General features: G+C 42.4%; 1 protein-coding gene across 23 annotated transcripts in view; it reads left to right on the top strand.

Annotated features, from left to right (window-relative positions):
* The first annotated feature begins 3,398 nt into the window (after positions 1–3,398).
* The window catches only part of GBF1 (golgi brefeldin A resistant guanine nucleotide exchange factor 1), an 85,190-nt gene continuing 62,704 nt past the window's right edge, over positions 3,399–25,884 (top strand). For 12 of the 23 annotated variants that reach the window (XR_014525895.1, XM_083502325.1, XM_083502324.1 and 9 more), the window contains exons 1-3: positions 3,399–3,629; positions 9,951–10,056; positions 12,331–12,397. Coding sequence is in view for 22 of the 23 variants with exons in the window: in XM_083502325.1 (XP_083358451.1) it covers positions 3,556–3,629; positions 9,951–10,056; positions 12,331–12,397 (247 nt within the window). In the remaining variant the exon portion in view is untranslated. The remainder of the gene's footprint in view (positions 3,630–9,950; positions 10,057–12,330; positions 12,398–25,884) is intronic. The other 11 variants (XM_083502318.1, XM_083502314.1, XM_083502326.1 and 8 more) reach the window with 2 other exon arrangements.

Raw genomic sequence — 25,884 nt, 5'->3', positions numbered from 1 at the left:
GCGGCGGCGGGTGGAGCAGGAGGGCGGCCGAGGCTGGTGAGGGAGTAGGGTTGCCCGGGGCTTGAGGAGCCGTCGCCGGGAGTTGCTGCTGCTGTTGTTGCTGCTGCTGCCCGGACATGCCGGCCTCCTCCTCGTCCGCTGTCTCGCGCTCCTCCCTTTTGCACGCGCTGCCCCGCCGCCGCCCCATTGGCTGGGTCCTGTCAGCTGATCCTGTGTTATTTCCTGTGTGTGTGTGTGAGGGGAGAATGGAGAGAGAAACCTCGGCACCACCACGACGCGGATCCTCGCCGCCGCCGCCTCTCACCACCCGACTCGCCCGCCTCCCTCCCACGGCACACCAGCCAACGTCTCGCGGCACACTAGTGTGCCGCGGAACACCGGTTGGGAAACACTGGTCTAGGGGGCCTCACCAGCCCTCCCACTCCCCAGCGGGCAGTCTCCCCTCTCCCAAAATTGCAAACCCAAGACTTCATGCTAGGGCAGGGCAACTCAGGACTCTAAATCTAGGGGGCCTCACCAGCCTGCCTTCTCCCCAGTGCCGCAGTCTCCCCTCTCCCAAAATTGTAAACCCAAGACTTAATGCAAGGGCAGGGCAACTCAGACCCAGCAACTATTAGACTCAGGGCTAGCCACTGGGTCCAATTTGAAACAGTGGGGTGTAACTTTAATTTTTATTTATTTTTTGGTAGGGCCCCAGTTCACAGCCAAAGTCTACAAAACTTTATATCTTATAGCTACAAATAGAATCCATCTAGATTGCCCTGGTGCGGGGGCCTTCTTAGGAGCGGCCCATGGGGCCCAATTTGGCCCTATTGCTCTGCCTTAAGGTCAGCCTTGATGAGACTGTGCAGGGGTTGGACTGACAAGCCCTGCACCTTCTAAGTCCCTGGTGTCACCATTCAGAGTACAAGACTCAAGGACTCGTTATGGAAATAAGGGGGGGGGGCACTTACTGGAAATCAGTTTTGTCACCTCCCCCCCCAAACCCCAAGATAATGAGCCCAGCCACCTTTTATTCACAGTTGCATAAGCAATACACTACAGCATGGCCATAAACATGTACATTCAACTGCTGAAATATATACCCAATACGTAGCAATGGAGATTTATGTTACTGCTTTATGAATTAACACTGTGTGTTATGAATGGACTCTGTATTTTGTGAATTACCTAAGAGCCACCAATAGAGAACTCTCGAATCTGACAGCTAACCAATTAGGTACTACCAAATAGCAACCCCTATTGCTGAAAGCAGGTAACCAGCAGGGAATGCTTCAGCTCAGCCTTTGCATTGTTGACTAAACACCCCCTGCTATGCAGATAATGGAGAAAACTTGTAAACTGTATCCCTTCTGGTATCCTGGCCAACTCTATTACACTGGTGTAAACCCTGGTGCACCAGAAGCCCAGAACAGCAGCAAATAAAATCCACTCATACGTCAGCAATTGATAAGACTTGTCAACCAGTTCTTCCAAAGTCTTCCTAAATCATAAAGCTCCAAAATACAGGCCAAAAGAGAGCAGGTCTGAGAAGAGCGAGGCATACAATGGGCACCACCAGTGAAAAGGCCCTGCTCCGTGTAGCTCCTGCCCTGTCATTTGATAGGGTGCCCACTGACATGGAATGCTCTCTATTGGAGTCTCCAGGTCCAGTACAAAGACCATAAGAAGTGAGCAGGGACCTTGAAGTTCCCAACAGCTGTTAAGCAAGCAAGCAAGCACACAGGTCACCTTTGTCACAGTCAGGATGCCTATGTCCTGGCCAGGCCTGCACCCAATCTTGTTTTTGTACAATCTTGTTTGTTCTCAGTAACCAAAATTATATTATCAACGTATACAATCAGAAAGTTGTTTTCCTTCATTTGCAAGGAATTGTACAAAACAAAGTGGCACTAATAAAGAAAAGTTCCAGGGTGGCAACAGAAAGCAAACTACAAATGCTTTTTGCAGTTCATCAAAACTATCCAGCAATATCAGGTTATAGGAAAACTGGTGCTATTAACAGTAATCCTTCTAGCTGGTTAATTGGTTCGGCAACTTCTATGCACATGACGTGTGATGCTAATTATTTTCCCCAAGAGTTAAATGATAACTAATCAGAGGCAGCTACAGGAGAGCTATGAGATTCAGGTGAGGGTCAGATGCCTTGGCAATCCCAGCAGGTATATAACAGGACGACCCAGCCTGTGGCCTGCCCAGGCCGGGTCGTTCTCTTATATACCTGCTGGGGTTGTCAAGGCATCTGACTGACCCTCATCCTGCCCAGGCTGGAGCCCAATCAAAAATGCTTCATCTAAAGATTTTAGCCTAGAAGCAGGTCTATGCAGAATAAGAAATTCCATCAGATATGTAGATCCCAGCATATCTAGGTGGTTAAAGTCTTGCTTTTGTGTGTGGTCTGCTTCCATTTTGTCCTCTGCACATATGCACTGTCGTGATACTCCCCCCGCCTCAGTTCATAGTTTTATTGTTCTATCCAAAGGTCATGACAAGGTTGTAGCAATAGCATTACTATTACTAATACAGAACACATTTCCATAATAAGTCAACATGACACCAACCATCTTATATGTAGCTTGATTTCAGATTAAAAACCTCCGACTCACCACAAGTATTGTAAAAGGTTTCTGTTGCATCATTGCCTCCCTAGAAGGCTTCAGTGCAGGTAGGAGCAATTCTTTATTCCACTAATGTTCATCTGTTTTATCATTTTAACTTTTTCATGTTTTTGAGTAAGGTTGTACATATTTCTGTGTTGCAGGGGGTTGGACTAGATGACCCTTGGATATCTTCCAAGTCTACAATTCTATGATTTATATTGAGGTTTTTATTAATCCGATTTTAGTTTGTATTTTTTCACAAATCAAGCGGCGCATAAATTTTATGCAATAAAGAATAAAATCCAGTGCAACTAACACGTGACAAGGTAAAAATGTAGTAGTCAGCGATGCTTTTTGTTTTTTGGGTGGTAATTTTTGGGAGAGATCAAAACACACACACACACAAACACCACACCAATGAGTTGCGCGTTTGACCATTCACACGCTCCCGCAGCCCAGAAATGACAAGCTGCACCCCACAATGCACAGCAAATCTTCGCTCTGCAGTGCAATCACACTTGATTCTCTCTCTCCCGGGAGGCTGCTCACCTATCCGGAGGGTTGGATTTTCCTTTCCTTTCTCTTTCCCACACAGCTATTGGCAACTAGCGATGCCAATATCGCCAAGCCTTTCTCCTGATTGGATTCCTCGCTAGGGGGCGGTGGCGGAAGGGTTTCTCCTCCCCGCCTCCCCGCAAACCTCCCTCGGAACGAGCCGATCCCATTGGGCGGCCGGTGTCCTGTCACCTCAGGTGCTGGTTTCGATTGGCCGAGGTCCCTCCCCGTCCCCGGCAGTAAACCGCGCAACAAGCTAGGCTGCGCCCTTGTTTCCACGTCAGTGAGAGAGAAGCGAAGAGGGGAGAGGAGCCGGTTGCAACCGTTCCTCAGGGCGGCTGCCTTTCTCGGAACTAGCAGGCTTTCCGGAGCGGGCCGCCGCCGGTCCGGCTCCCCGGCAATGCCGAGAGGCCCTCCGACGCCTCAGCAACTGCCCTCAGGCGCCGCCATTTTGGATGCCGGTTGGATGGAGGGGTGAGTGAGCCCGCCAGACATTCCCAGCTGCCCGGCCCGCAGTCGGGCTTTGCCTGCTGAGGGAGCCGAGGGAGTTTGGGCCGCGGGGCCTGTCCTGCGTGTGTGGGGGCCGGCAAGGGCCCGAAGGTGGTGTCCGGCCCAGGCGGGTCGCGAAGGCCGCGGTTTCCCTGTCTCGGCAGGCAGGGCCGAGGCAAAGTGCAGCAAGGGACCGCTTGACCTTCCGGCCGAGATTATCACTGTGGTTGTTATGGTTCTGTATTCACTTATACCCCGCCTGACGGGACTCGAGGCGGCTTGCAGATAAAAACAAGAACCGCTATAAAAGAAGAAGAAAATAAGCAGCGTCCAGTCGAAAGTGGGCCCTGAGCTCCTGTTGGACTGCAACTCCCATCACCCCCTGACCTGCTAGCTAGGGACTTTGGGAGTTGTAGCCCAACAGCTGCTGGAGACAGGGGTGCCAACTTGAATAAAATATTAGGGGGGTAGGGGGTAAGTCCCGCCCCACATAATAGATCACATGGCACGGTGCACACACGTTATTTGAATGGCCATGCACATCAACTTTGTGGGGACCCGGCCCCCTCAAATATTTTATTTTTTTTAGGGCGGCGGGTGGGGAGTTGGTTCCTATGGCTGGAGACCCAATGGAATTTTTCCCCTGCTTGGCAGGGGGTTGGACTCGATGGCGCTTGTGGTCTCTTCCAACTCTATGATTCTATGGAATTGAAAACTGCATACCTATCTAAGATCTGATTTGAAATATAACCAATAATCTCCATAAGAGCAGCACCGACACCTTTAATTAAAAGCAGGCGTTCCCAAAGGCCTGTTGGAGTAAGAAAGGTCTTCTTCACCTGCTGGTTGGGAGGACAGCAAGGCAGAAGATGGTCTGGAGGAAGGGAGTTCTGAAGTTTCCTGGGAGCCACCACTGCCAATAAGGCCCTCTCTCGCGACCCCACCAAGCGTTACTGTTGAGGGTGGCGGGACTGAGAGAAGGGCCTTCCCCCAAAGTTCTCAGAGTCCTGTGCAGGTTCCCATGAGGGTATAAGATCCTCCCGCACTCTTGGGGCAGCTGAGCTGAGGTGTTTGGTGACTCTTTGTGAGCCAGCCCAGTTTTGGCAGTCCGGCTGCTGTTGCTGGGGTGCCCGAAAAAGCATCAATGAAGGCCTTTGCTGGTGAAGGCAGTGTGCATTTTGCAAAGCAGAATGCCTGAGACTGTACCCTCAGCTTCTCTGGTTAAAAGATCTGTGACAGCAGGGCTATAAAAACATTGCTTGCCTAAGGATCTGGCCATTGGCTTGATTTTGGGACAAGCTTCAGGGTTGGGGAGGGATAGGCAAAACCCTGCCTGCTAGGGTCTGGGCACACACTACATTTCATTGGGTGCTGTGAATAGTTTTGAAGGAAGTGAACATATTTTAATTTGTGCTAGGTGCCTGGGAAGACCCAACAGCCTAGGGCATGCAGTTTAATGTGAGAGGAATGAGGCTTGTCAAGTACAGAGGATTTGGGGGTGAGGGACAGTATCTCAGGTAGTCTGATTTGCACTTTTGGATGGGAGGCAGCATTAGGGTTTAGAGTTATCTCTGGTCTTCTTAGCCCTTTGCATGAATGCAGAGATCTTACCATCACCCCGGAGTATTCCAGAGGAGTCTAGCACAATTTTGCATTTAGGTGGATGGAATATCTCTCAATGACAGGGAGCACACTGCATCTCATCCTTGCCATTGACACTCCAAGTGACTTAGGTGTTGAGGGTATGGATGTTGACTCAGTGACCTTGCCCAGGTGGGCCTAGGTGGGCCTAGGTGGGCCTGGGCTGGTTCTCATAAGGCAATGCTTTATATATTTACACACTTTCAAATATGGCTGTAAACACACCTTCAAATATGGCTGTAAGTGCTATTGGAACATAGGGGAAGAACAGATCTGTAAAGTGTCTGCTGGAAGTCAAAGAACTGGGTGTCATTATGAATGTGGAAGTACCCAGAACTGGCATTTGGGGCCTGTATACAGTGGTACCTCGCAAGACGAATGCCTCGCAAGACAGAAAACTCGCAAAACGAAAGGGTTTTGGGATTTTTGAGTTGCTTCGCAAGACGATTTTCCCTATGGGCTTGCTTCGCAAGACGGAAACGTCTTGCAAGTTTGTTTCCTTTTTCTTAAAACCGTTAATACAGTTGCGACTTGACTTCGAGGAGCAACTCATAGCACGCGGTGTGGTAGCCTTTTTTGAGGTTTTTGAAGACTTTGGTGATTTTTGAAGTTTTTCCAAAACTTTTTTGACACTGTGCTTCGCAAGACGAAAAAAACCGCAAGACGAAAAAACTCGCAGAACAAATTAATTTTGTCTTGCGAGGCACCACTGTACATGCCTCGTGTCCACATAGTGTTCTTCGTTTTTGAGTTGGTGGTGATAGATTCAATGTAACACACAAACATGCCAGCTCTGCTATCTTTCCAAAGACTAGTAGATACAACTTGTCCTCATTACTTTTTGATACATTACCGTGTGGCTATCTAACTTGAACAGAGCTCCTCAAACCTGATTTGTTGGAGGTTGCGTAGTTGTAATTTTTGATTTTTGGAGTTGGGTAGAGTCGCAGCTTAGAGGAAATTGCAACTACTTATGACTGTTGAATATATGCAATACGGGATAGATGCTGGATTACCCGAACACATGGACTGCACTACCCAAATGTGTATTTCTGTCTGACAAGCAGACGGGTTAGCTGTAATAATATATAGACCTCTTAAAGGTGGCTTTGACAGAAAGGGTTGAGCCCTTGAGCTACAAAAGTAGTGACCAATCTTTTTTGCAAGTGTGCCACAAGAAAGCTGAAAGTATGAGAGAATGCCAGTCTTAACAAACACTGGTTTTGGCTCAAGCAGATACTAGTGCACTTCAGCAGAGTTTGCTGTACAGTATGCTTAATCCCACAGTACCTCCAACTTACATTCAGGTATGATGTAAACTCCTGCTGCCCATGCCATTCACCACAAATGCAGTATTTTATTTTTTCCAGAAGATTTGTATCCTGCACTTTTGCAGTGCATTCACATTGCTCATTTTACAATGCCATCTTACAACGGTAGTATCATACTATCAACAATATAAGAATAAAACAATGTGAAAATGGAAAACAGTGTAGTAGATAAAAAACCCTAAACGAGGTCCACAATGTGTCATCTGTCCAGCAAGATGAAAACTTGCTAGGGGAGATAGGTTTTCACTAATTGGCAGAAATGGCAAGGGAGGGGACCAGCTAGACCTCATGTGTTCCATAGGCCCTTCCATCCAGAAGGCCCTTTCTCTTGCCACAAACAATTGTGCCTCCATGATTAGTGCAGCCCAGATATAGGCCTCTCCATATAGTCCAGATATAGGGATGTGGGTGGCGCTGTGGGTTAAACCACAGAGCCTAGGACTTGCCGATCAGAAGGTCGGCGGTTCGAATCCCCGCGACGGGGTGAGCGCCTGTTGTTCGGTCCCTGCTCCTGCCAACCTAGCAGTTTGAAAGCACGTCAAAGTGCAAGTAGATAAATAGGTACCGCTCCGGCGGGAAGGTAAACGGCGTTTCCGTGCGCTGCTCTGGTTTGCCAGAAGCGGCTTAGTCATGCTGGCCACATGACCCGGAAGCTGTCTGCGGACAAACGCCGGCTCCCTCGGCCAATAAAGTGAGATGAGTGCCGCAACCCCAGAGTTGGTCACAACTTGACCTAATGGTCAGGGGTCCCTTTACCTTTACCTTAACAGATCTTAGGAATAGTAAATATCCAAAAACTTGCCAGTTCCTTGATTTTAATTTTATTTTAGGTTGGTTTTAATTGTGTTTAAACTACATTTTATGCAAGCTGCATTGAGGACATATACATAAAAATACTATTGGATTTGACTGGAATAAGGAACAAAACAATGAAATTATTTTAATTTCATCCTCTGTCCTAAGATTTCTCTCATGGTATAACACCCAAGGGCCTATTTTCACCCTGGAATAAGGATGTCAAAATTTATATAATGAGTAGATAACTCAGATCTCTCTTGTTTGTTTCCTTATACAGTGGTATCTCGGGTTGCATATGCTTCAGGTTACATATGCTTCAGTTTACAGACTCCGCTAACCCAGAAATAGTGCTTCAGGTTAAGAACTTTGCTTCAGGATGAGAACAGAAATTGTGCTCCGGCAGCGCGGCAGCAGCAGGAGGCCCCATTAGCTAAAGTGGTCTTCAGGTTAAGAACAGTTTCAGGTTAAGTGTGGACCTCTGGAACGAATTAAGTACTTAACCCGAGGTACCACTGTAGAATGTAGTAGATAAAGAAATATCAAATGCTGCTGATTCATTTTCAGTTTCTTGCCTTTACACAGCTCATTACTCCATCCCGACACTGGTTCAAAACCAAAGCTGTGTCTTATTTAGATATAACAGAGAAGCAGTGCTTGGGATTGCTGACACTGTGTCCCAAAGATCATGATGACTGCTCTCAACAGTTTATTTAGATGTTAAATAGTGTTGGGGACAGAATAGTTCCTAGAGAGTGCAGGTGTCTGGACAGTGAGGTATGCTTACCCAGTGTTATTCCCTGAATCTTGTCCCGCAGATAGGAATCTAAGCATTGCAACATAACACCCGCAAGTCCGATCTCATAGAGTTGGCCCAGGAGAATACCATCTTCAACGCTGTCAAAATCTGCAGAAATATCCAGCTAGAGTAACAGGGTTACTCTCCCTTTGTCTGTTTCCTAGTAGGGACATCCATCAGCACAACTAAGCTGATTCAGTCTGAAAGCTTGGTCTGGAACCCTGTCTAAAATGGGTCTAGATAATTGGTTTCCTCCAAGTGTTTCTGAAGCTAGGCCACCCCACTCCTGCACAAGCACCTTGTCCCTGAAGGGAGCATTTGTGATCAGCAGCAGTAATTAGGAATCTCAGGGTCCAGATTGGGTTTTTAAAGTAGGGGCTGTAACACTGCCTCTTTCAAGGTGGTTGGCACTACACCACACATGCAGTGTTCCATTCATCACATTCTACTTATCTCAATCTTCTGCCTTCTACCCCTTTTTCCTTTCGTCCTCTTCCATGGTAGCCCATCTCTGTGACTTTATCAGTGAGATGCCCACCAAATGGTATGGAAATGTACCCTAGAAATTGGGGAGGGAGGCCTAGTCTAAAGGGCAGGGTGTACTTTTGGCTGCTTCCCAGATTGGTAGATATATCTGTGCTTTTCCAAATACTACACTGCTGCACAGATGTACTACAGTGGTACCTTGGGTTACAGGCGCTTCAGGTTACAGACGCTTCAGGTTACAGACTCCGCTAATGGAGGCCCCCATTAGCTAAAGTGGTGATTCAGGTTAAGAACAGTTTCAGGTTAAAAACGGACCTCCGGAATGAATTAAATACTTAATCCAAGGTACCACTGTACTTGGATTGTTCCTCACTTCTGTGTGAATTTCTGATCCTTTGCTTCCGGGTTGTTAACCACTGGCAGGCTTTACTCACTCTTTTTTTTTTTTTTTACAGTGCTCAGTTGATTGCCAGATTAGTTGTATGCCAAGTACTAACCCATATCTTTCCTGTAGTGGTTTACTTAGCACAATCTGTGGTTTGCTGGGTCTAGACTGTGAAGTCATGAGTCCTTTCCCCCCAGGTTTATAGTGGCTTTTTAGGGTTTCTTGCTTTTGAAGTGCTAAAAGTTGTACAGTATCTTAAAAGAAATAGTAAAACTCTAGATTTATTAGTAGATAGGTAGCCGTGTTGGTCTGCCATAGTCAAAATAAAAAAATTCCTTCCAGTAGCACCTTAAAGACCAACTAAGTTAGTTCTTGGTATGAGCTTTCGTGTGCATGCACACTGAAGAAGTGTGCATGCACACGAAAGCTCATACCAAGAACTAACTTAGTTGGTCTTTAAGGTGCTACTGGAAGGAATTTTTTTATCTAGATTTATTGTACATGCTGACCCTCATTCCCCCAAAGCACGTGAAAGAAGGAAGGAAGGCTTGATTCTGATTAAATCTTTTGGTTTGATGGGTTCAGTGTCTTGAGAAACTAAGATAAAAATGTTGTGTCCTGATTTGTGAGCTGCCTTGGGGTCTCTCTGTGAGCTAAAAGATAGGGTGGAATAACTATTAATAAAAACATACAAAACAGACTGCACCAAGATAATTTAACTATTTCTCATTTCATGAAATATTTCTATCATTTTTGGCATCCAAAGAGTAGATTCTGGGACATACTTTCAATTTTTTTCCCCCTGGTATGGAATAATAATGTTATTTTTTTGTATTTGAATGGGTACTAATTTAGTTTCTCATTCCTAGGTCTGTCAGGATTGTGGATAAGAACATTTATATTATTCAAGGCGAAATCAATACAGTAGTAGGAGCCATAAAACGCAGTGCAAGATGGAGTACCCATACACATTTGGTAAGCTGCTGAGTGTTGCATGAAGTGAATCTTGAATCTGTCTAATATCAAACATATATGAGAAACTGAAATAGTTATTTGCTATATGTTGCAGCTTTGATCTTCCGTTTGTATAGGCACTTGTCTAATTCTAGTTAACAAAATAATTTGGAGTGTGGCATCTATTGTATAAGAGACTGAAAAGTGCTGAACTCTGGGACGGGGTACTAACAGGGCATTGTGAGCCCACTCTAGTGCATCCACATATTGGGATAATAATACTGGTCTAAATTGCAGGGTTGCTAGGATCACAAAGATGCTCTCTGAACACTAGAATTGTGCAAAGCAGTATTATGGGTGCTACATTTTTATACATCCATTCATATAATACCTACTATTTGCATAGTTCATGCATCTGATAAAACAAGATCCTGCTTACAAAAAGTTTATGTAGAAACAAATGTGTTAGTCTTTAAGGATCCGCAGACTCCTTAGGTCTTTTTTTATTTCGTGTAGACTCTTGTAGCATTAAATACCCTCCTGGCAGTATCGCTACCCCCTTCGGGATTGATTGTTAAATTCTGTGCTGTTGGTGGGGTTGGTACAGTCTTTCCACACCTTTGAACTGGAATAAAGGGTTGTCACTTTCTGTTCTCAAATCCTGGTGCCTTGAACATTGTCTTTCAGAGCCTGTCTAAAATGCTTTCTCTCAAAAGCTTTAAAAATGCACACACTCATGTGATGTAATAGTTCTGATCAAAGCTTTAAACTTCTGATTGGAGCAGTTTAAGAATTGAGAGACAACAATTTAAAGACAAAGTGCCTTTGAGTATGAAGTAAAGTTCAGAGAATATTGTAAAGAAATAATAAAAGTATACAAATTCCTCCCCAGGTTTATAACCTTCTGCTGTGGCAATTGGCAATTCCAGTACATTTTGCTGCCCAATGTGAAACTCAAATGAACATCCCATTTGAGATAGTCTAGGGATAGGGAGTATGTTGTTGGACTACAGATCCCATCTGCCCCAGCCAGCATGGGCAGTGGTCAGGTATGATGGGCGTTGTAGTCCAGCAACAACCAGAGGGCAACAGGGAGGGAAACCTATGACAGTCCATCACCTGGAGGTGGGCCACAGGTTACTCACAACTGTGTTTAGCCATTCATGCTACTTATTCCATTCATTTCTTAAGGCTGCTGTGAATCTATGCATACTTACCAAGGAGTAAGTCTCATTGAACCCAGTGGGACTTCTGAGCAGGCCTACATAGGATTGTTCTGCATACCCACCTACACCCCTGCTGACCTGGATATAGATGCATTGTGTATAGCAGCTGAAATCCTTTTGGCAAAGGAACTGCATGCTACCTCTGTGACCTTCCTCCTAACACCCATTTTGCACAATGCAGTTGAGCTGGATTAGCAGCTTGGTGGGAATGGGGTGGCATGCCGATGCTGCTACTGTTGAACTGGCACAACAGGTGGTGGGCTAGCAAGCTGGCCAAAGCACGAGGCAACATGCTGAAACACTCATTCCCAGCAGTCAATGACCATGTACTACTAGTAGGGCTGGGTGATGTCAGGTTTTCAACATTGTGATGCATCACCAGCCAAACATCGCAATCTGGCGATACACCATGAGGTTGAAATAACTACAGTGGTGCCCCGCAAGACGAATGCCTCGCAAGACGGAAAACCCGCTAGACGAATGGGGTTTTCCGTTTTTGAGCTGCTTTGCAAGACGAATTTCCCTATGGGCTTGCTTCGCAAGACGAAAACGTCTTGCGAGTGTTCCGATTTCCCCCCGCTTTCCCCCCTTTTTCTAAGCCGCTAAGCCGCTAATAGCCTTTTAGCCGCTAAGCCTTTAATAGCCGCTAAACCGCTAATAGCGCTAATCCGCTAAGCAGCTAATAGGGTTGCTTCGCAAGATGAAAAAACCGCTAGACGAAGAGACTCGCGGAACAGATTATTTTCGTCTTGCGAGGCACCACTGTAGCTGCATTGGCCTCAGCCAACTGTTGCAGCTCTCACTGTGGGAGCTGAGACACTTTCACCCCAGTGCCTGGTGGACTGGGGACAACACAGCTTGTTTGCATGTCTCAGCTGGAAGGCTCCTGCCCCCCAGCTGAGTGAGCCCCAATTTTTCCCCTCTTGACCGGGCGAGACCTTGGGGCTTCTTTGAATAATGATCTGTTTAAGTGCTTATTGAAAGATGATATAAATATTTTCTCCTTCTTAGCGAGGAAGTTTTAACTTAGTCCAGTTCCTACTTAGTAACAACCTTTTCATGTGTTTAGGATGAAGACCGTGATCCTCTTTTGCACAGCTTCAGTGTTTTGAAAGAAGTGCTGAATAACATAACTGGTAAGCTGTTGATGTTTTTTAAGTTAATATTGGGTATGTAGAGGATCAACGCACATGCCTAAATTCTGCAGGGACAGATTTATTGTTTTTTTAAATAGGGATATGGATTATGTATCGGTACAGAACAGCATTGCATTCACAGCTGGCACCAAGACTGTGGAATCTAGGTTGACTTTCAAACCATGCCTTCACAGTGCAGTGTACATAAAAGGGTCAATACATAAATGAAGGGAGACATATTAGGTGGTATTATAATGAAAGAGTATCTAGGCTTTGTAGGTCTGTCAAAGTTTTATGATTTAAAAGTGCAAAACAGCTCATAATCACATAGCCAAAAATAATGAAATGTAGCTTGGAAGATGTATGGTTTTTTAAGATCCTGCACTGATGGGCTCAAATGCACTTCATTGAATAGGGAGCTTTATAGCTGTGGTGCCATCATTGAGAAGACCCTGTCTCTTGTGCTTCCAACCTAACCTAGCAAGGTTGTTCTACAGTCTGGGTACCATCTGTATATGTGTCCTTTCAGAAAGTATCTAACTTTGTGCCTCTTGAGATCTGCTTTTGTTTGATTCACTTTGTTGTGTTTCTTTGTAATAGTATTGTTTAATCTATTGTGAGCCACCGTGACTATTTTGTATACGGAAAAGTGGGGTATAAATTACTAAACCAAACTAATTAGACACTATCCTTTATGCTATTTTGTTGGGAATGGCATGTGAGTTTTTGCCTCAATAATGTACCGAGTTTAAATCTTAACTCATGCATAAATGCATCAATGGCATTGGACAGGCAATAAATGCTTCATTCTCTCCTCCTGGTATGCCATTGAGAGATAATGCTGACCTACCTTATGAGGTGGCTGTTAGGATTGCACGTGCTTTTAAGCTGAAAGGGGCTACATCCTCCCATGTGGTACAGAATACCTTTCCACATTTGCTGAATAAGCATAGTGCTCCCCACAACCCTACACCCTAGATACCTAAAATTTAGCTGTGCAAATTCATTTGAATTCGTAAAATAAAATTGGAGTAGAATGTTTTGGCACTTGAATTTCATTGGTTAGAAACAGAGTGTCTTGCCCTCCATTTCCCTGACCGTGCTTTCTTCCGTCTTCAGTTGTGGGTGTGACAATAGCCAAACTAACGACATACAAGCACACAGGAGGAAAGTGATGCAAGAAGATTGGAGGGGGCTAGTTGTTGTGTGTGCGTGCCAGCTGTATGGTTTGGGGCTGAGGGTTGACAAAATATTTTCTTCACAAATCTCCTGACTAAAATCTAGATGACTCTTTCATACTTTGTGCTAGGAAAATACTCAGAATTTTGGTTTAGAATTTCTGCCATGATGCATACATTGGACTAATGTGCATTTGTGGAATCAGTAGGTAAGTTTCCTGATATTCATATCTCTTGTGAAAAGACCATGCCAGCCTTCATGTCTCCTGTGTGTAGGTTAATTCTGTCATGTAGCACTGACTGGAAATCCTTCCTAGGTGTTCTTGGGAACAGACTTGATCCTAGGCAGGGTATTGGTGGGCCCTGATGGCATGTTGTACTATTGTCAGAGACCTCCACTTCCAAGAGGCAACACAGGGGCAGAGTTCAGCTCTTACTTGAATTCGGTTTGAACATTTCTTCATTAAGTTACAGAAGCAATGACTTTCATATTCAAATTTATTCAAGCAGTAATCTTTGACATTTGAGTTAGCTTTTAGAACAGTTTTGCATTTATAGTAATATATATTCTGTATTTCCTCAGTCCCTACTGAGTTTGTTTTAATCTGTGCTGGATGCAAATTTCCAACTGCCTTGTCTCATTTCTTCTCGTGTTCCTCTTTCCTTCTCCCCTCTGTGGACTATGTTTGATCAGGTGTGGCAGGAATATCCTTTCTCAAGCTGCGCCCTTTATATTAGTCAATATTGCTCTTCTCTCCCTCCCGTTCTCTTCCATCTCCTCTGAGCTTTATCAGTTGACTTATAATTTTGGAATTCTCATTGGAGTCTGTAATACAGTTTGTTCATTATTTAAACAAAATCTGTTTAATGAGCAGAGAGGGGCAATGTAAATGTTAGGCATGTTGCAGTAGAGTACCTTTGTTCTCCTTGGAGTCTTTGCTTATTTAACTGTTTAGGAATGATGTATGGGGTGCCCTGATTTGGGAAAGAAGGTATACCATAGAGTCAACCTAGCCTAGGAATACAGTGTGAGTATCCTAACTCACCCATAGATTCAATACCTTGTGGCTTTGGATTTTTGTTTTTATCTTGGCTTTAGTTTCTTACCTGTACAAAGTGAAGGTGCAAGTAGAGAACATCTTTTAGCCCTATCCTTGCTTTTTCTTAAACCATGTCTATATAAGACTGTTTCCTTTAATTTTTGGTGCAGGATGATGTGGTGGCCAATAAAACAATAGTTGAGTGATATCTCACATTGGCAACTTGCAGATTGGTTTAGAAACATAAGTAACCTTCCTATTGATACATAATACAAATTTTGAAAAAAGAAGAAAACTTTCTTTAAATCGAAGAACTTACCTGGCTTAAAAACTTTCCTTTTTTAATTATTTTTTAAAAATTAAATTAAATTAAAAAGTCTATGTGGGGAAATATTTGGGATTATGAAGGACATAAAAGAACATAAAGTAAGATCATGATCGCACTTACATAGGAGCTTGTTATGGCTAGTACCCTTTCACAGATTTTAATTGTCCAAAGAAAGACATAATTCTTCTTGTCCAAACTGGCACCTATTTACTGTTTGTCTTTGGTCAATTTACTTGCAATTGACCAGTCTTTGGGGCAACACTTCTTAACTCTTTACCCTCCACATGTCGCTGTACTGTAGTTCCCATCATCGCTGACCATTGGCCATCCTGGCTGGGGATGATGAGAGTTGTGAGTCGAATAACACCTGCAGGTCCACAGGTTCCCTAGGTAAAAAGAGCAGTCCGTCTTCCTTCCCATAAAACCTGTGTGTGTGTGTGTGTGTGTGAGAGAGAGAGAGAGAGAGAGAGAGAGAACGAGAACTATCCTACCAGACTCATTTGGACTCAGCTGCATATCTCTTTTCCAATGACAAGGCTGAGCTGCAGAATGCTTGAAATAATGGACAGTCGTTGAGTAGCCAGCCTATGCAATCTAAGGAAAGACTGGGAATGAAAATGTATACAAAAGCATTTCTTTTTTAAGCTGGCATACCTGTAACTTCTTCAAACCCAAATGGTTAAAGATTTAGTGACCTTTGCATTTCATTTTACACCAATCCTTAATTATTTAGCCTTTGGGCAGGAGAAAGTAAACAGAGGAAGATAATATTAATGTTGACTCTGAATCACTGTGGCAATTAGTGAGCCTCAATTAGGTGAGAATGACCTTACAAATCTTGTAGTGGACTAGGGGTGAATGGTGGTGTATTAGTAATATTTTAATAAAATAGTGAATAAAAAGTGTGCTGTTATCTCAAAGTACTCGCCATTGTCTGGAGCATGGGCAGCAAATATTTTTAAAAGGCAAGACATACTAGGTATGCCATGCAGATCAGGTGCTTTGGTGTCTACTCCTGGGCTGGACCAAGTACCAAGGTGGGCATAGCTGGGAGAAACTAACCCCCTGACCCCTCACCCAGGTCTTGATTGTATATGTCAGGTCGGCATCCTTAACCCTGATTAAATTGTGGGTGAGGGAGATCTTAATATGGACTGACCTGGCATTTACAAGCAGCATATTGAGACCCAAATACATTGTTGGCACAGCCACAAGCAAGACTTTGGCTGGGAAAAGGGACAGGACACAGGCTGATACAGTCTGTGCCAGAGTCCAGACTTCAATCATATACTGTATTTTTTGCTCTATAAGACTCACTTTTCCCCTCCTAAAAAGTAAGGGGGAATGTGTGTGTGTCTTATAGAGTGAATGCGGGCTGCGCAGCTATCCCAGAAGCCAGAACAGCAAGAGGGTTCATTGCTTTCGCTGTGCAGTGATCCCTCTTGTTGTTCTGACTTCTGAGATTCAGAATATTCTCCCCCCCCCCCCCGTTTTCCTCTTCCAAAAACTAGGTGCGTCTTATGGTCTGGTGTGTCTTATAGAGCGAAAAATACGGTAAGTGAACATGAGAGAGGCAGACTTCAGATTTGGAACAAAAATCTTTATCTTTCCATTTCCAATGTATCATATTTCCATTTTAATTTTAACTGCAAGGCCACAGAGGACCAACAAGTGGGATACAAATTAAAAACATAAATTTTAAAAAGTGAATCTTTAGATCACAACTACTGAAATTGCCATGTGCTTGTGTGAGGGAATGAAGAAGGAATGAAAAGAAATTATTGGAAGGCACTGTTCACCCCCTCAGAGTGCCTGCCTGCAATGTGTGTTTGAAGGCTTTGCGTCCAAGTGTTCTACTAAAACCGTTAGTATGCATGGCTGTGCTTGGACAAGGCAAGCATGTTAGTTTGCCAGGCCTGTTCACTTCAGAAGTGATGTAGTTTTTGCTGGAACAGAAATGCTTGCTGCTGCCTTGTAATATAAACTTTCCAGGGCATTTGTTCCTTGGATCCCGTTCCACCCAGAAGTCATTTTTGTGCAGCATTTCTGCAGCACAATCACATTAGCAACAGACTTGCTCTTTTATGTGTGAAAAGGAAGAGCAAATAACTTTGGTTTCAATCTCTTATTTTTCTGAATATAAAAACTGGTCCTGTGGTCCAAAAAACTGAAACTTAAAAAATAAGGCAAGAGGTGTTAAGCATGGTCAAAATCCAGACAGGTTATAAATTATCTAGATTCTGTTTATAGGTTTTATAAATACAAAAACATTTGGGGTTTAGTTCAGAAGAAATATTATGTGGTAATGTTACATCTCTCTGTTACTAGAGCCAATTAAGTGCATTTTCTGCAATGGGTAATGCTCTGTCTTGACCAGTAGGAAGCAGACTATTCCAAATATCTTTCTGAAGGCTCTCTTTCAGCAGTCTCAGTCCTCAGATGTTTCACTGCCTCAGCAGTAGATGCTTTATTGTTGTTTAGAGGCAGTTAAAAAAACCAGTGGAAGAGCAGAAAGCCTGGTTTTCTTTCCCTCCCCTTTGGCTTGTCTCTGCCAATCTTTTAGGAACTAAGCAGAGAGTGCTGAGTAAGTGCTTTGAGGTGATCTTTGATCATTTTTGTTCAGCTCTTATTTTTAAGTGAGCTGACCTAATATGTGGATTGCAATGCTGTTTTCCTTTGGTTTTTCCACTTTTCCAAATGTTAGATATAGTTAATCAGCTCAAAAGAATGTATTAAAATGCATATTTAAATGTGGACAAACATTTATTTTATATTAAAATGCATTCAAAATGCATATTTTAGGTTAAATGTGTATTAAAATATGGTTTTTTTGTGGGTGAAAGTTTGCAGAATGATGCAGAAATGGGAAAGAATGGGCTTATGGCTGAACACGGACACAGACTAGAAATAGACTAATCTGTCCATCTCTACTTTTTGATTTGCCCCACAATTGCCATTTCTACCTGATAAGGCCTCAGAAGAGTGTGGCCACTTTTTGCTGTTGTTGAGCTCTGGTAGTGACAAGGTAGTAACAGCATGGAGTTTGGTACTGTCAGGTGGTAAAGTAGCTTGGAATTGGTGCTAGAGGCCCAGAAAGAGGTGTGGTTCCTGTGATTATTGTGTGTTCCTTCTACCTTTTGGTCTTTGCATCGGTCTGATTTGTCTCTTCCTGGTATTGATTTGAATGCCCACTTAAAAAAAAAAAATCATTTATTTATTGAGCTTAAGAATCACCCTCCTCAGACGATGTACAAGAAAAGGATAAGCAACAAAATTATATCAGTAATTAAAACAAAAGCAAAACTAAAACATAACTTGACAGTAATTAAAAACACAACCCATGCACTGCTGTTCAAGGCAAACATTAACAGATTATAAAGACCTGGGTAAACAAATGTATTTGGTTGATGTCTAAATCCCAATAATGAAGGGGACAGACACATTTCCAGTGGGAAATTTGCAAAAGAGTTTTCTATGAGTCTGGTCACCATGAATCCTTGGGGCTATGAGGAGTGCCCTACCCAATTTTAAGGATCCAGTTGGCTGGTATTGGAGGTGCCACTCCTGCAGATGCTTGGGCCCTGAAACAGAGGAAGCTGCCTTATACGATGGTCCATCTAGTTCAGCAATTTTTACTCTGACTGGCAGCAGCTCTCCAGGGTTTCTGACCAGGAATCTCTCCCAGGATCTAACTGGAGATGCCTGGGGTTGAACCCAGGATCTTCTGCATACAAAGTTAGGTGATCTTCTGAGTTATGGCCCTTCCCTGAGTTGTTTAGGGCTTGATAGACCAGCACCTTGAATTGGGCATGGTGGAGTCCTGGGTGTCCCATTCTTGTCCCTGCAGGTTTTCAGGCCATCCCAATTCCTCCAGGCACAGGCCAAGTGGTGTTTTAACCTCTTGGTTGATCTCTCTGATTCAGATCAATCTGATTCAGGGGAATCCTCTCATATAGGAAGGGAGAATTTCCACAGAAAGTTCCATTTTGGGCCCTTCTTCCCCAGCTTTAGTCCACATCTGAAAAGATAACAGCGCTTGACTTTGAGCCTCTTGCAACCCTAAAGCTGTAAGGGATTAGTATTTGCAAGAGCAGCTAGTTTGTTTTCTAATGGCACATTTAATGTGTTTTGTTCTTCAGGTCTTGGTATTAGGCCACTATTTGATGAAAGGCTTCTGAAATCACACAACTGCTTCCCAAATAAATTTGATTTCTTTATTTAATTCCATTTATGGGTTGCTTCCCATAAATTATCTTGAAGCAGTGTTACAATAAAACATCAGCAATAGAAACAATTTCACATATATAATACCATTATTACGATATTTTAAAAAATCGTAACATTTTTTATGTGGAAATCCAATCCAATGCAGACAACGATAAAAAGGAAGGCTTTTCTCTCTCTTTCCTGCTAAAGGTGAACAGCAAAGGAAGCCTGAATGAAAAGCACAACTATTTCTCTCTCCCTGCCCCCCTGTCCTCCTGGGCATTCTCTTGATTTTCCCTGTGTCCAGGATGATTGGCAGGAACATGTGCCTTAAGTACAGCTGGAAATATGCAACTGACCAAGTTGGGTTGGGTCAATAGCAGGAGTGGGTGGCTGTCAGTTCAAGAGACAAATTGTTCTGGGAAAGGAAGCTTTGTCTTTTAACTGAGAAACAATTTCTTACCCTCCTGGGACTTCCAATATAGAAGTTGGCAAGAGGCTGTTGCATTTGCTACAGTCTATCTTTTAATCATTGTTTATGGTGACTATAAACAATAGGACCTCTATCCATATAATGGAAATGTTTCCTGAGGATGATAACACTGCTAGTTCCCTCCACTCAGACTATTTCGATCGAAAGTGATTCTGAATGCAAACAACTTTTTAGAAAACCTAAGGACAAGTAGGGCATAGTTTTGTTTCTGCCTGTGAGAACTGTAATGTAGTCACATGGGTGGGTCTGAGCAAAAATGAAAGGCTTAAGGAATAAAAAGCGATGTGAGAGATTCCTGTATCTGGGGTCCAGAGACTTCAAGGTGAAGTAATATGGGTTGCAGAGATACCTGGGAGTGGGGGAACCAGTGCAGAGAGGTCTGTGAGAATAAGGAAAGAAGTAGCTGAGAGACAGAGATACAGAGATTGGTGGCGTGGAGGAAGAAAAAGGGGGATAAGAAATTGGGGGTGCAGGAAAAACCTGTGGAGGTGCGTGGAGAACAAAAAACGATAGAGAAGATTGCTGAGAAATGAGGCTGGGTGTAGATGTAACAGAGATGGGGGTGAAATAACATGATAGTGCAGAGGGAACATGCAATGGAGTCCTGGAAAAGAAAACAGAGTGTTATAGGGTGGAGAGAGAATGTTGGACAGCAGAGAGCGGTCCAGAGATCTGCAGTGATGAAGAAAACGAGAGGAGGATATCATGCTGTGTGGAATGTGCATGCATCTACAGAAGAAGATTGATAGAAAATGGGTGGAAAACATTGACTTGAGATTGTAACAGAATGTTTTTTCACTACAAGGCAGGGCTGGCACCAAACTTCAGGGGACCCTCAACCTGGTCTGTGGTCCCTCTATTCTTATTCCCATCTTCCTCTTTGCAAAGGTCCTCCCTCTCCTCCACCCTGCCATACTTTTTTTAAAAGGCCCTTTTTTCTACCTAAATGGAATGTTCATATTTTGCTTGGACCTGGAATCTACATTTTTGTGTGCGAAAGATGACTTGTACATAAGGCACCTGCTTCTTCTTCTTTAAAGCTTTAAATCCACCTCTTCTTCCCTTCCTTTTCTGTTGTAAAGGTCACTTTTTAACATCTGTGTGCATTAACAAGATTTAGATAAATCCTTTCATTTTTATTCATACACGCATTGGTGTTTAGTGAGTGGAAATCACCTTGGTATTCAGAGGCAGGCAGAGCTCATTACAGGTTAGGTACAGCAAAACACTCAGTTTCACACTGAATGCACCTCTGAATTTTAATTCTAAATCAGATAGCCAAGGAATGTTCTAGTGAGGACGTAAGTTATTCATATCAGTTCTTCTAAAATCAGAATATCACTTAAAGAAGCCTTCAGATGCTCTCACTCTTGTGCTTCTCACCAGCATGGTCTTTACCTGTGGAGTAGTCTCACCAGAGGCAGATCTCAGTTCATGAGCTGGGCTATCTTTAGTGTGTGTGTGTGTGTGTGTGTGTGTGTGTGTGTGTTTATAAACATTTTAACCTGCCCTCCCTCAAAACAACAAACAAAATAATAAATAAATTGTAGGGGTGTTTTCAGTTGTTTAACACTAAAAGGGACTCTAGCCATCTCTTTAAGTATCTTCCCACACTCATTCCTTTTGCAAAGCCTCTGACTATCACCAGCTCCAGGAATGGAGGCTGAACATAGAGCAGGAACAGGTGAACTCTGAAGAAGGCTGCCAACCCAGCAGAAGTTCAGAGGAAACTTGCCTCTGTTTGATCCTTAGCTGGGTGATGGCTTGAAACTTGGTCTCTCTCCTCCTAAACAAATCTATCTGGGTTTGGGGTAAAAATAGACTTATTTCTTTAAACATTCTGAGTTGGAGAATAACTTCCTAGTTAAAGGTTTGATTTGTAATGCATCTGAGCATTATAAGAAAGAAAGATACTGTATTCCTAGATAATGTATTATAAATCATACAATACTGGAAAAGAACTCTGTTGTCTGTACCTATGTTAATCACTCCAGACTTTAAATTGCTTAGTGAGATATTTAGCTTTATGCCTAGTACAGTAGTGTTTAAAGATTTGGCTGAATATTAGTTAATGAGTCAAGTTCAATGATTTCTGGTTGCCATTGAACACCCTAAATAATTTGGTATCAGGATACATTGCAGACTGTGCCCCCTATATAAACCATTCTTTACAATCTTCTGAGGAGAGACTATTGATCATTTCATGACCAGAAGATTTTTAATTAGTAACACTATAGAATCTGGCCTTCCTGGAATGGAATTCTATGCCTTCCATTGGGTAATTCATGAGGCAGAGACAGTAATGACTTTTAAATGCTTCTTAAAAACATGTATTCCCTACTCCCCGTAAGCTTTCCTGAACTATTACATTTTTAATATTTGTATTGTACACATCTAAGTTTTATTTGTGATATACAGTTATGTTTCTATCTTTTTAAAAGTTTTAAAAGTGATTATATTGAATGTTGTTTGCATTTTCATTGTTATATTATTCTTTTTGTAAACTGTTTAGCGATTTAAGTGGTATATATATTTTTATAAATAAATAATGAAATAGTCACCCTGGAATGGTGTGGAATCACCCTGAGCAATCTTTCCATGAGAATATTAATATGCTCATATTTCTTTGGATAATATGTTGTGTCATTTAATTTCTATTATTTGTATTGTATCTTTCAAAAATATATTCAAGGTACTTTACCATTAAATACAGTTAACTGTTATATCAAATCAATTATATAAAGATGAAACTATTACGAATATTAGAAGCAGCAGTAGAATTTTGGTTGTTGGCATCCGTCTATCTTGGGAGACAATGGAAGAGTGCGTCTTCAGGGATGAAGACAAACTGTTGGTGAGTTACAGCACCTGCTGTGAATGTAGAGACCTATGTGGGAGCGATGTGTTTAGTTGCTGCTGGGGCAGATGAAGGTGTCTAGTTCTGTTGATGCAGGTGTACCACGGCATTTCTTCTTTTTGTGCTCCTCCCAATGATCATTCCTTCTCTGGTCACTGCTGTGGATAAAGTACCTGATTGATTGTCTCCAGGGATTCTGACATAGTGGGTTAATGTTGCTAGCCTAAGCACATTTCAGAGGCAATATCATGAAAAAGTGTACTGGAAAAGAATAGTAATCAAAGCCTGCTTAGTGGTAGGCATTTGTATACTTATGTCTTTTGGGGGGCAATTCCACACCCCAAGTTCCCAAACCGAAAAAGGCCCTATCCCTTGTACACCTATAGCAGAAGGAGAAAAGAAAGAAGGACCTCAGAAATTGAACTTTTTCTTAAGAAAGTCCATATGGGAGGAAGTGAAGTCTGAAATACCTTGGTCCTAGGCCATTTTAAACCTCTAAAGGTCAAAACCAACATCTTGAATTGTGCCTGGAAACAGTTTGGCAACCAGCACAGCTGGTGAAGAATTGTCAACACGTGATTTGATATGCTAATTCCAGATAAATCCCTGTTGACTGTATTCTAGATCTGTTGAAGTTCCTGGACTTTGTTCAAGGGGAGTGCCATGTAAAGTACGTTACAGTAGTCTAACTTGGTAGTGACTAATAGGTGAATGACTGGGCATGCCTGTTTCAGGAACGAACACAGCTGGCATGCTGGAATAAGTTGGTATAAGGCAGTCCTTGTTGCTGGTTGGTTGGTTGATTTATGCCACAAGGTGCCATAGGAAGGCACTGGACATAGTAAAAGATCCATCGCATCCTGGTCACTGTCTCTTCAAGCTCTTGCCGTCGGGATGGAGATACAGGACGATGAAGACAAGAACGAGCCGTCTTAAGAACAGCTTCTTCTCCAGAGCGATCTCGGCCCTGAATGGGAAGCCCGGACTTTGAAAGTCATTTAATCTCCCTTGCTGTATTATACTGTATTGTTTAATTAGTGTTTTTATGGAGCAGTCAAGTAATTTCGTTGTCCCCGAAGGGGGCAATGACAATAAAGATATTATTATTATTATTATTATTATTATTATTATTATTATTTATTAAAAGGTGTTGCCTGAGCCATCTAGTCATGCAGCTGCATCCAGAGGTACCCCAAGCTGTGAACCACCTCCTTCTGAGGAAGTGTGAGCCCATCAGTATACTTCTGTCAGAATAGTGCTTCCCTCCTGTCTTGCTTCATAATTTCCCCCAGGCAATTTGAACTGTTATTTCCTCCCCAAGATACTAAGCTTTCTCTCATTGCCATCTGATTACTTTTCACATTCTGATTACTCCCAGTCCTAATATCCATGTGACCTTGCCCAACAATTTCATGTAGAAAGTGAAGGTGGGCTAGCATGTTACTAGCAGTATTTTGTTTATTAAGGTATTTATATACCACTTAATTAACAAAGCTTTGAGAGTTTCTCAGATAATAATAAAATCACAGAAACAGAAATGGCCTGTGGGCATGTAATGCCACATTATGACTAAGTAAAATTATATATTTTCTCCATTTCACTCTCTATGAGTGGGAACAAAAATTATTTGAGTTAAGAAAAGTTGTCATCCCTACAAGTTTAATGAAAATATTTGTGCGTATTTAGCTTTTTGCAAGAATCAAGTAGGATCTCCATAATAGTATATTTGCAAGTCAGCAGTGGTTTAATAGTTGTCATTTGTACATTTAATTTAAACTTTTTTTTGCCCAGAAAATGGCTGTAGTATATAACTGCTGATTAAACTAACCTTCAGGAACTGTTAGTAATCCAGTCATGTGATATGTTGAATGGAATGTGGCAAATAACTAAATGGGTTTCTGTGAGGAGTCCTGAGCCTCACAAAGTTAAACAAGCACACAGTACCAGGCCTCTTTGTGTTTCTTTATTCTGATCAGGTGTCGGAAATGATTAGGATCAACTATTTTCTTTTTTTGTTTTGTTTCATTGGCTGATATCCCATGGTGTACTCGAGGAGAGAGAAAAGGGGACTAGGCTCAGCAGTTCTGCAGTGGTGTGGAGTGCATTAACCTCTGTCTGACTGCAGATGGACAAAACTGCAACAGAATACCGATAGAAAACTTTTCTGAGTTTGGTGCCACTGTGATGGCATCCACCGTTTGAAGTTACTAGAAGTGTTCTGCAAAAACTAGCAGCGTACTTGTTAGCCTACCATATGTGGCTGCAGATATATATTTTTTAGAGATGAATTCTTCCTTAAATGCTGTGTGTGACATTGCCACAACTTCTGACACGCTGGCTCTCAACCCCTGGCATTTAACATCTTCATGCATCACCATTGCAGGAGATGAGGATGACCTCTGGAAGAAGCATGCCATTCTCAGTAACTGGTCATGAAATAGCAACCCAGGAGAAGATGCACATCTTTTCAGGTGTTCAGCAAAGGCTGTAAGGCCACTTTTTCAGGAGGACTTCGATGTAGTACTGTTGCTAAATAGAGCTGTATCTGATTGCTTTTAATCTGTTTTTATGTTCTTTTGCTAATCTCATGTGTGGGTTTTTATTAGGGCTGGCACTCAATTAAATATACTTAAGTTGTCGAATTGTATTATTTTTAATTGGTTAAATATGCAGAGGAAAAAGCCTGCTTGCATTTAGATGATGTGCACATATTGCAGCAAAATAAAAGAATTCCTTCCAGTAGCACCTTAGACTCAAACCAAGTTTGTTATTGGTATGAGCTTTCGTGTGCATGCAAATCTAAGATGGTCGTGTGCATATACCATTCTAAGATGGTGGTGGTGGTGGTGGTGGTGATACCAATAACGAACTTAGTTGGTCTCTAAGGTGCTACTGGAAGGAATTATTTTATTTTGTTTCAACTATGGCAGACCAACACAGCTACCTACTTGTAACTAGAAATATTGCAGCATCAGTTTAGGAGAGACATTCACACAGGTGGGGCTACCTGTTCTAAGATGGTGGTGGTGGCGGTGATTATAATTATTAATAAATTATACAATACGCTTTGTCAAATATAAAAATATGCAATATAAAAATCAAAACAGTTACATCAATCTACTTATAATAATAATAAATAATAATAATAATAATGGAACACAGATGATAAGAAAATACAGATTTTATTTGCAATGGGAAGTTTCTATAAGTACATCAATTGGAAATAATTTTAATCATTAAATTTTTTTTTATTAATTGGGGACACTTTTAATTGGATTAAAATGTTTTGATAGATTAAAATAACTAGTCAACCAAATGTTGCAGCTCTAATTTTTCCAGATTTTTGTTTTGTAACAATATTAGAGTTTCTGCAAGAGGTACAAAT

Source organism: Podarcis liolepis (assembly GCF_965112155.1).
Source record: "Podarcis liolepis genome assembly, chromosome: 5".
Taxonomy (NCBI): domain Eukaryota; kingdom Metazoa; phylum Chordata; class Lepidosauria; order Squamata; family Lacertidae; genus Podarcis; species Podarcis liolepis.
The sequence above is the reverse complement of the archived record's forward strand: the minus strand, read 5'-3'. Positions and strand labels throughout refer to the sequence as shown.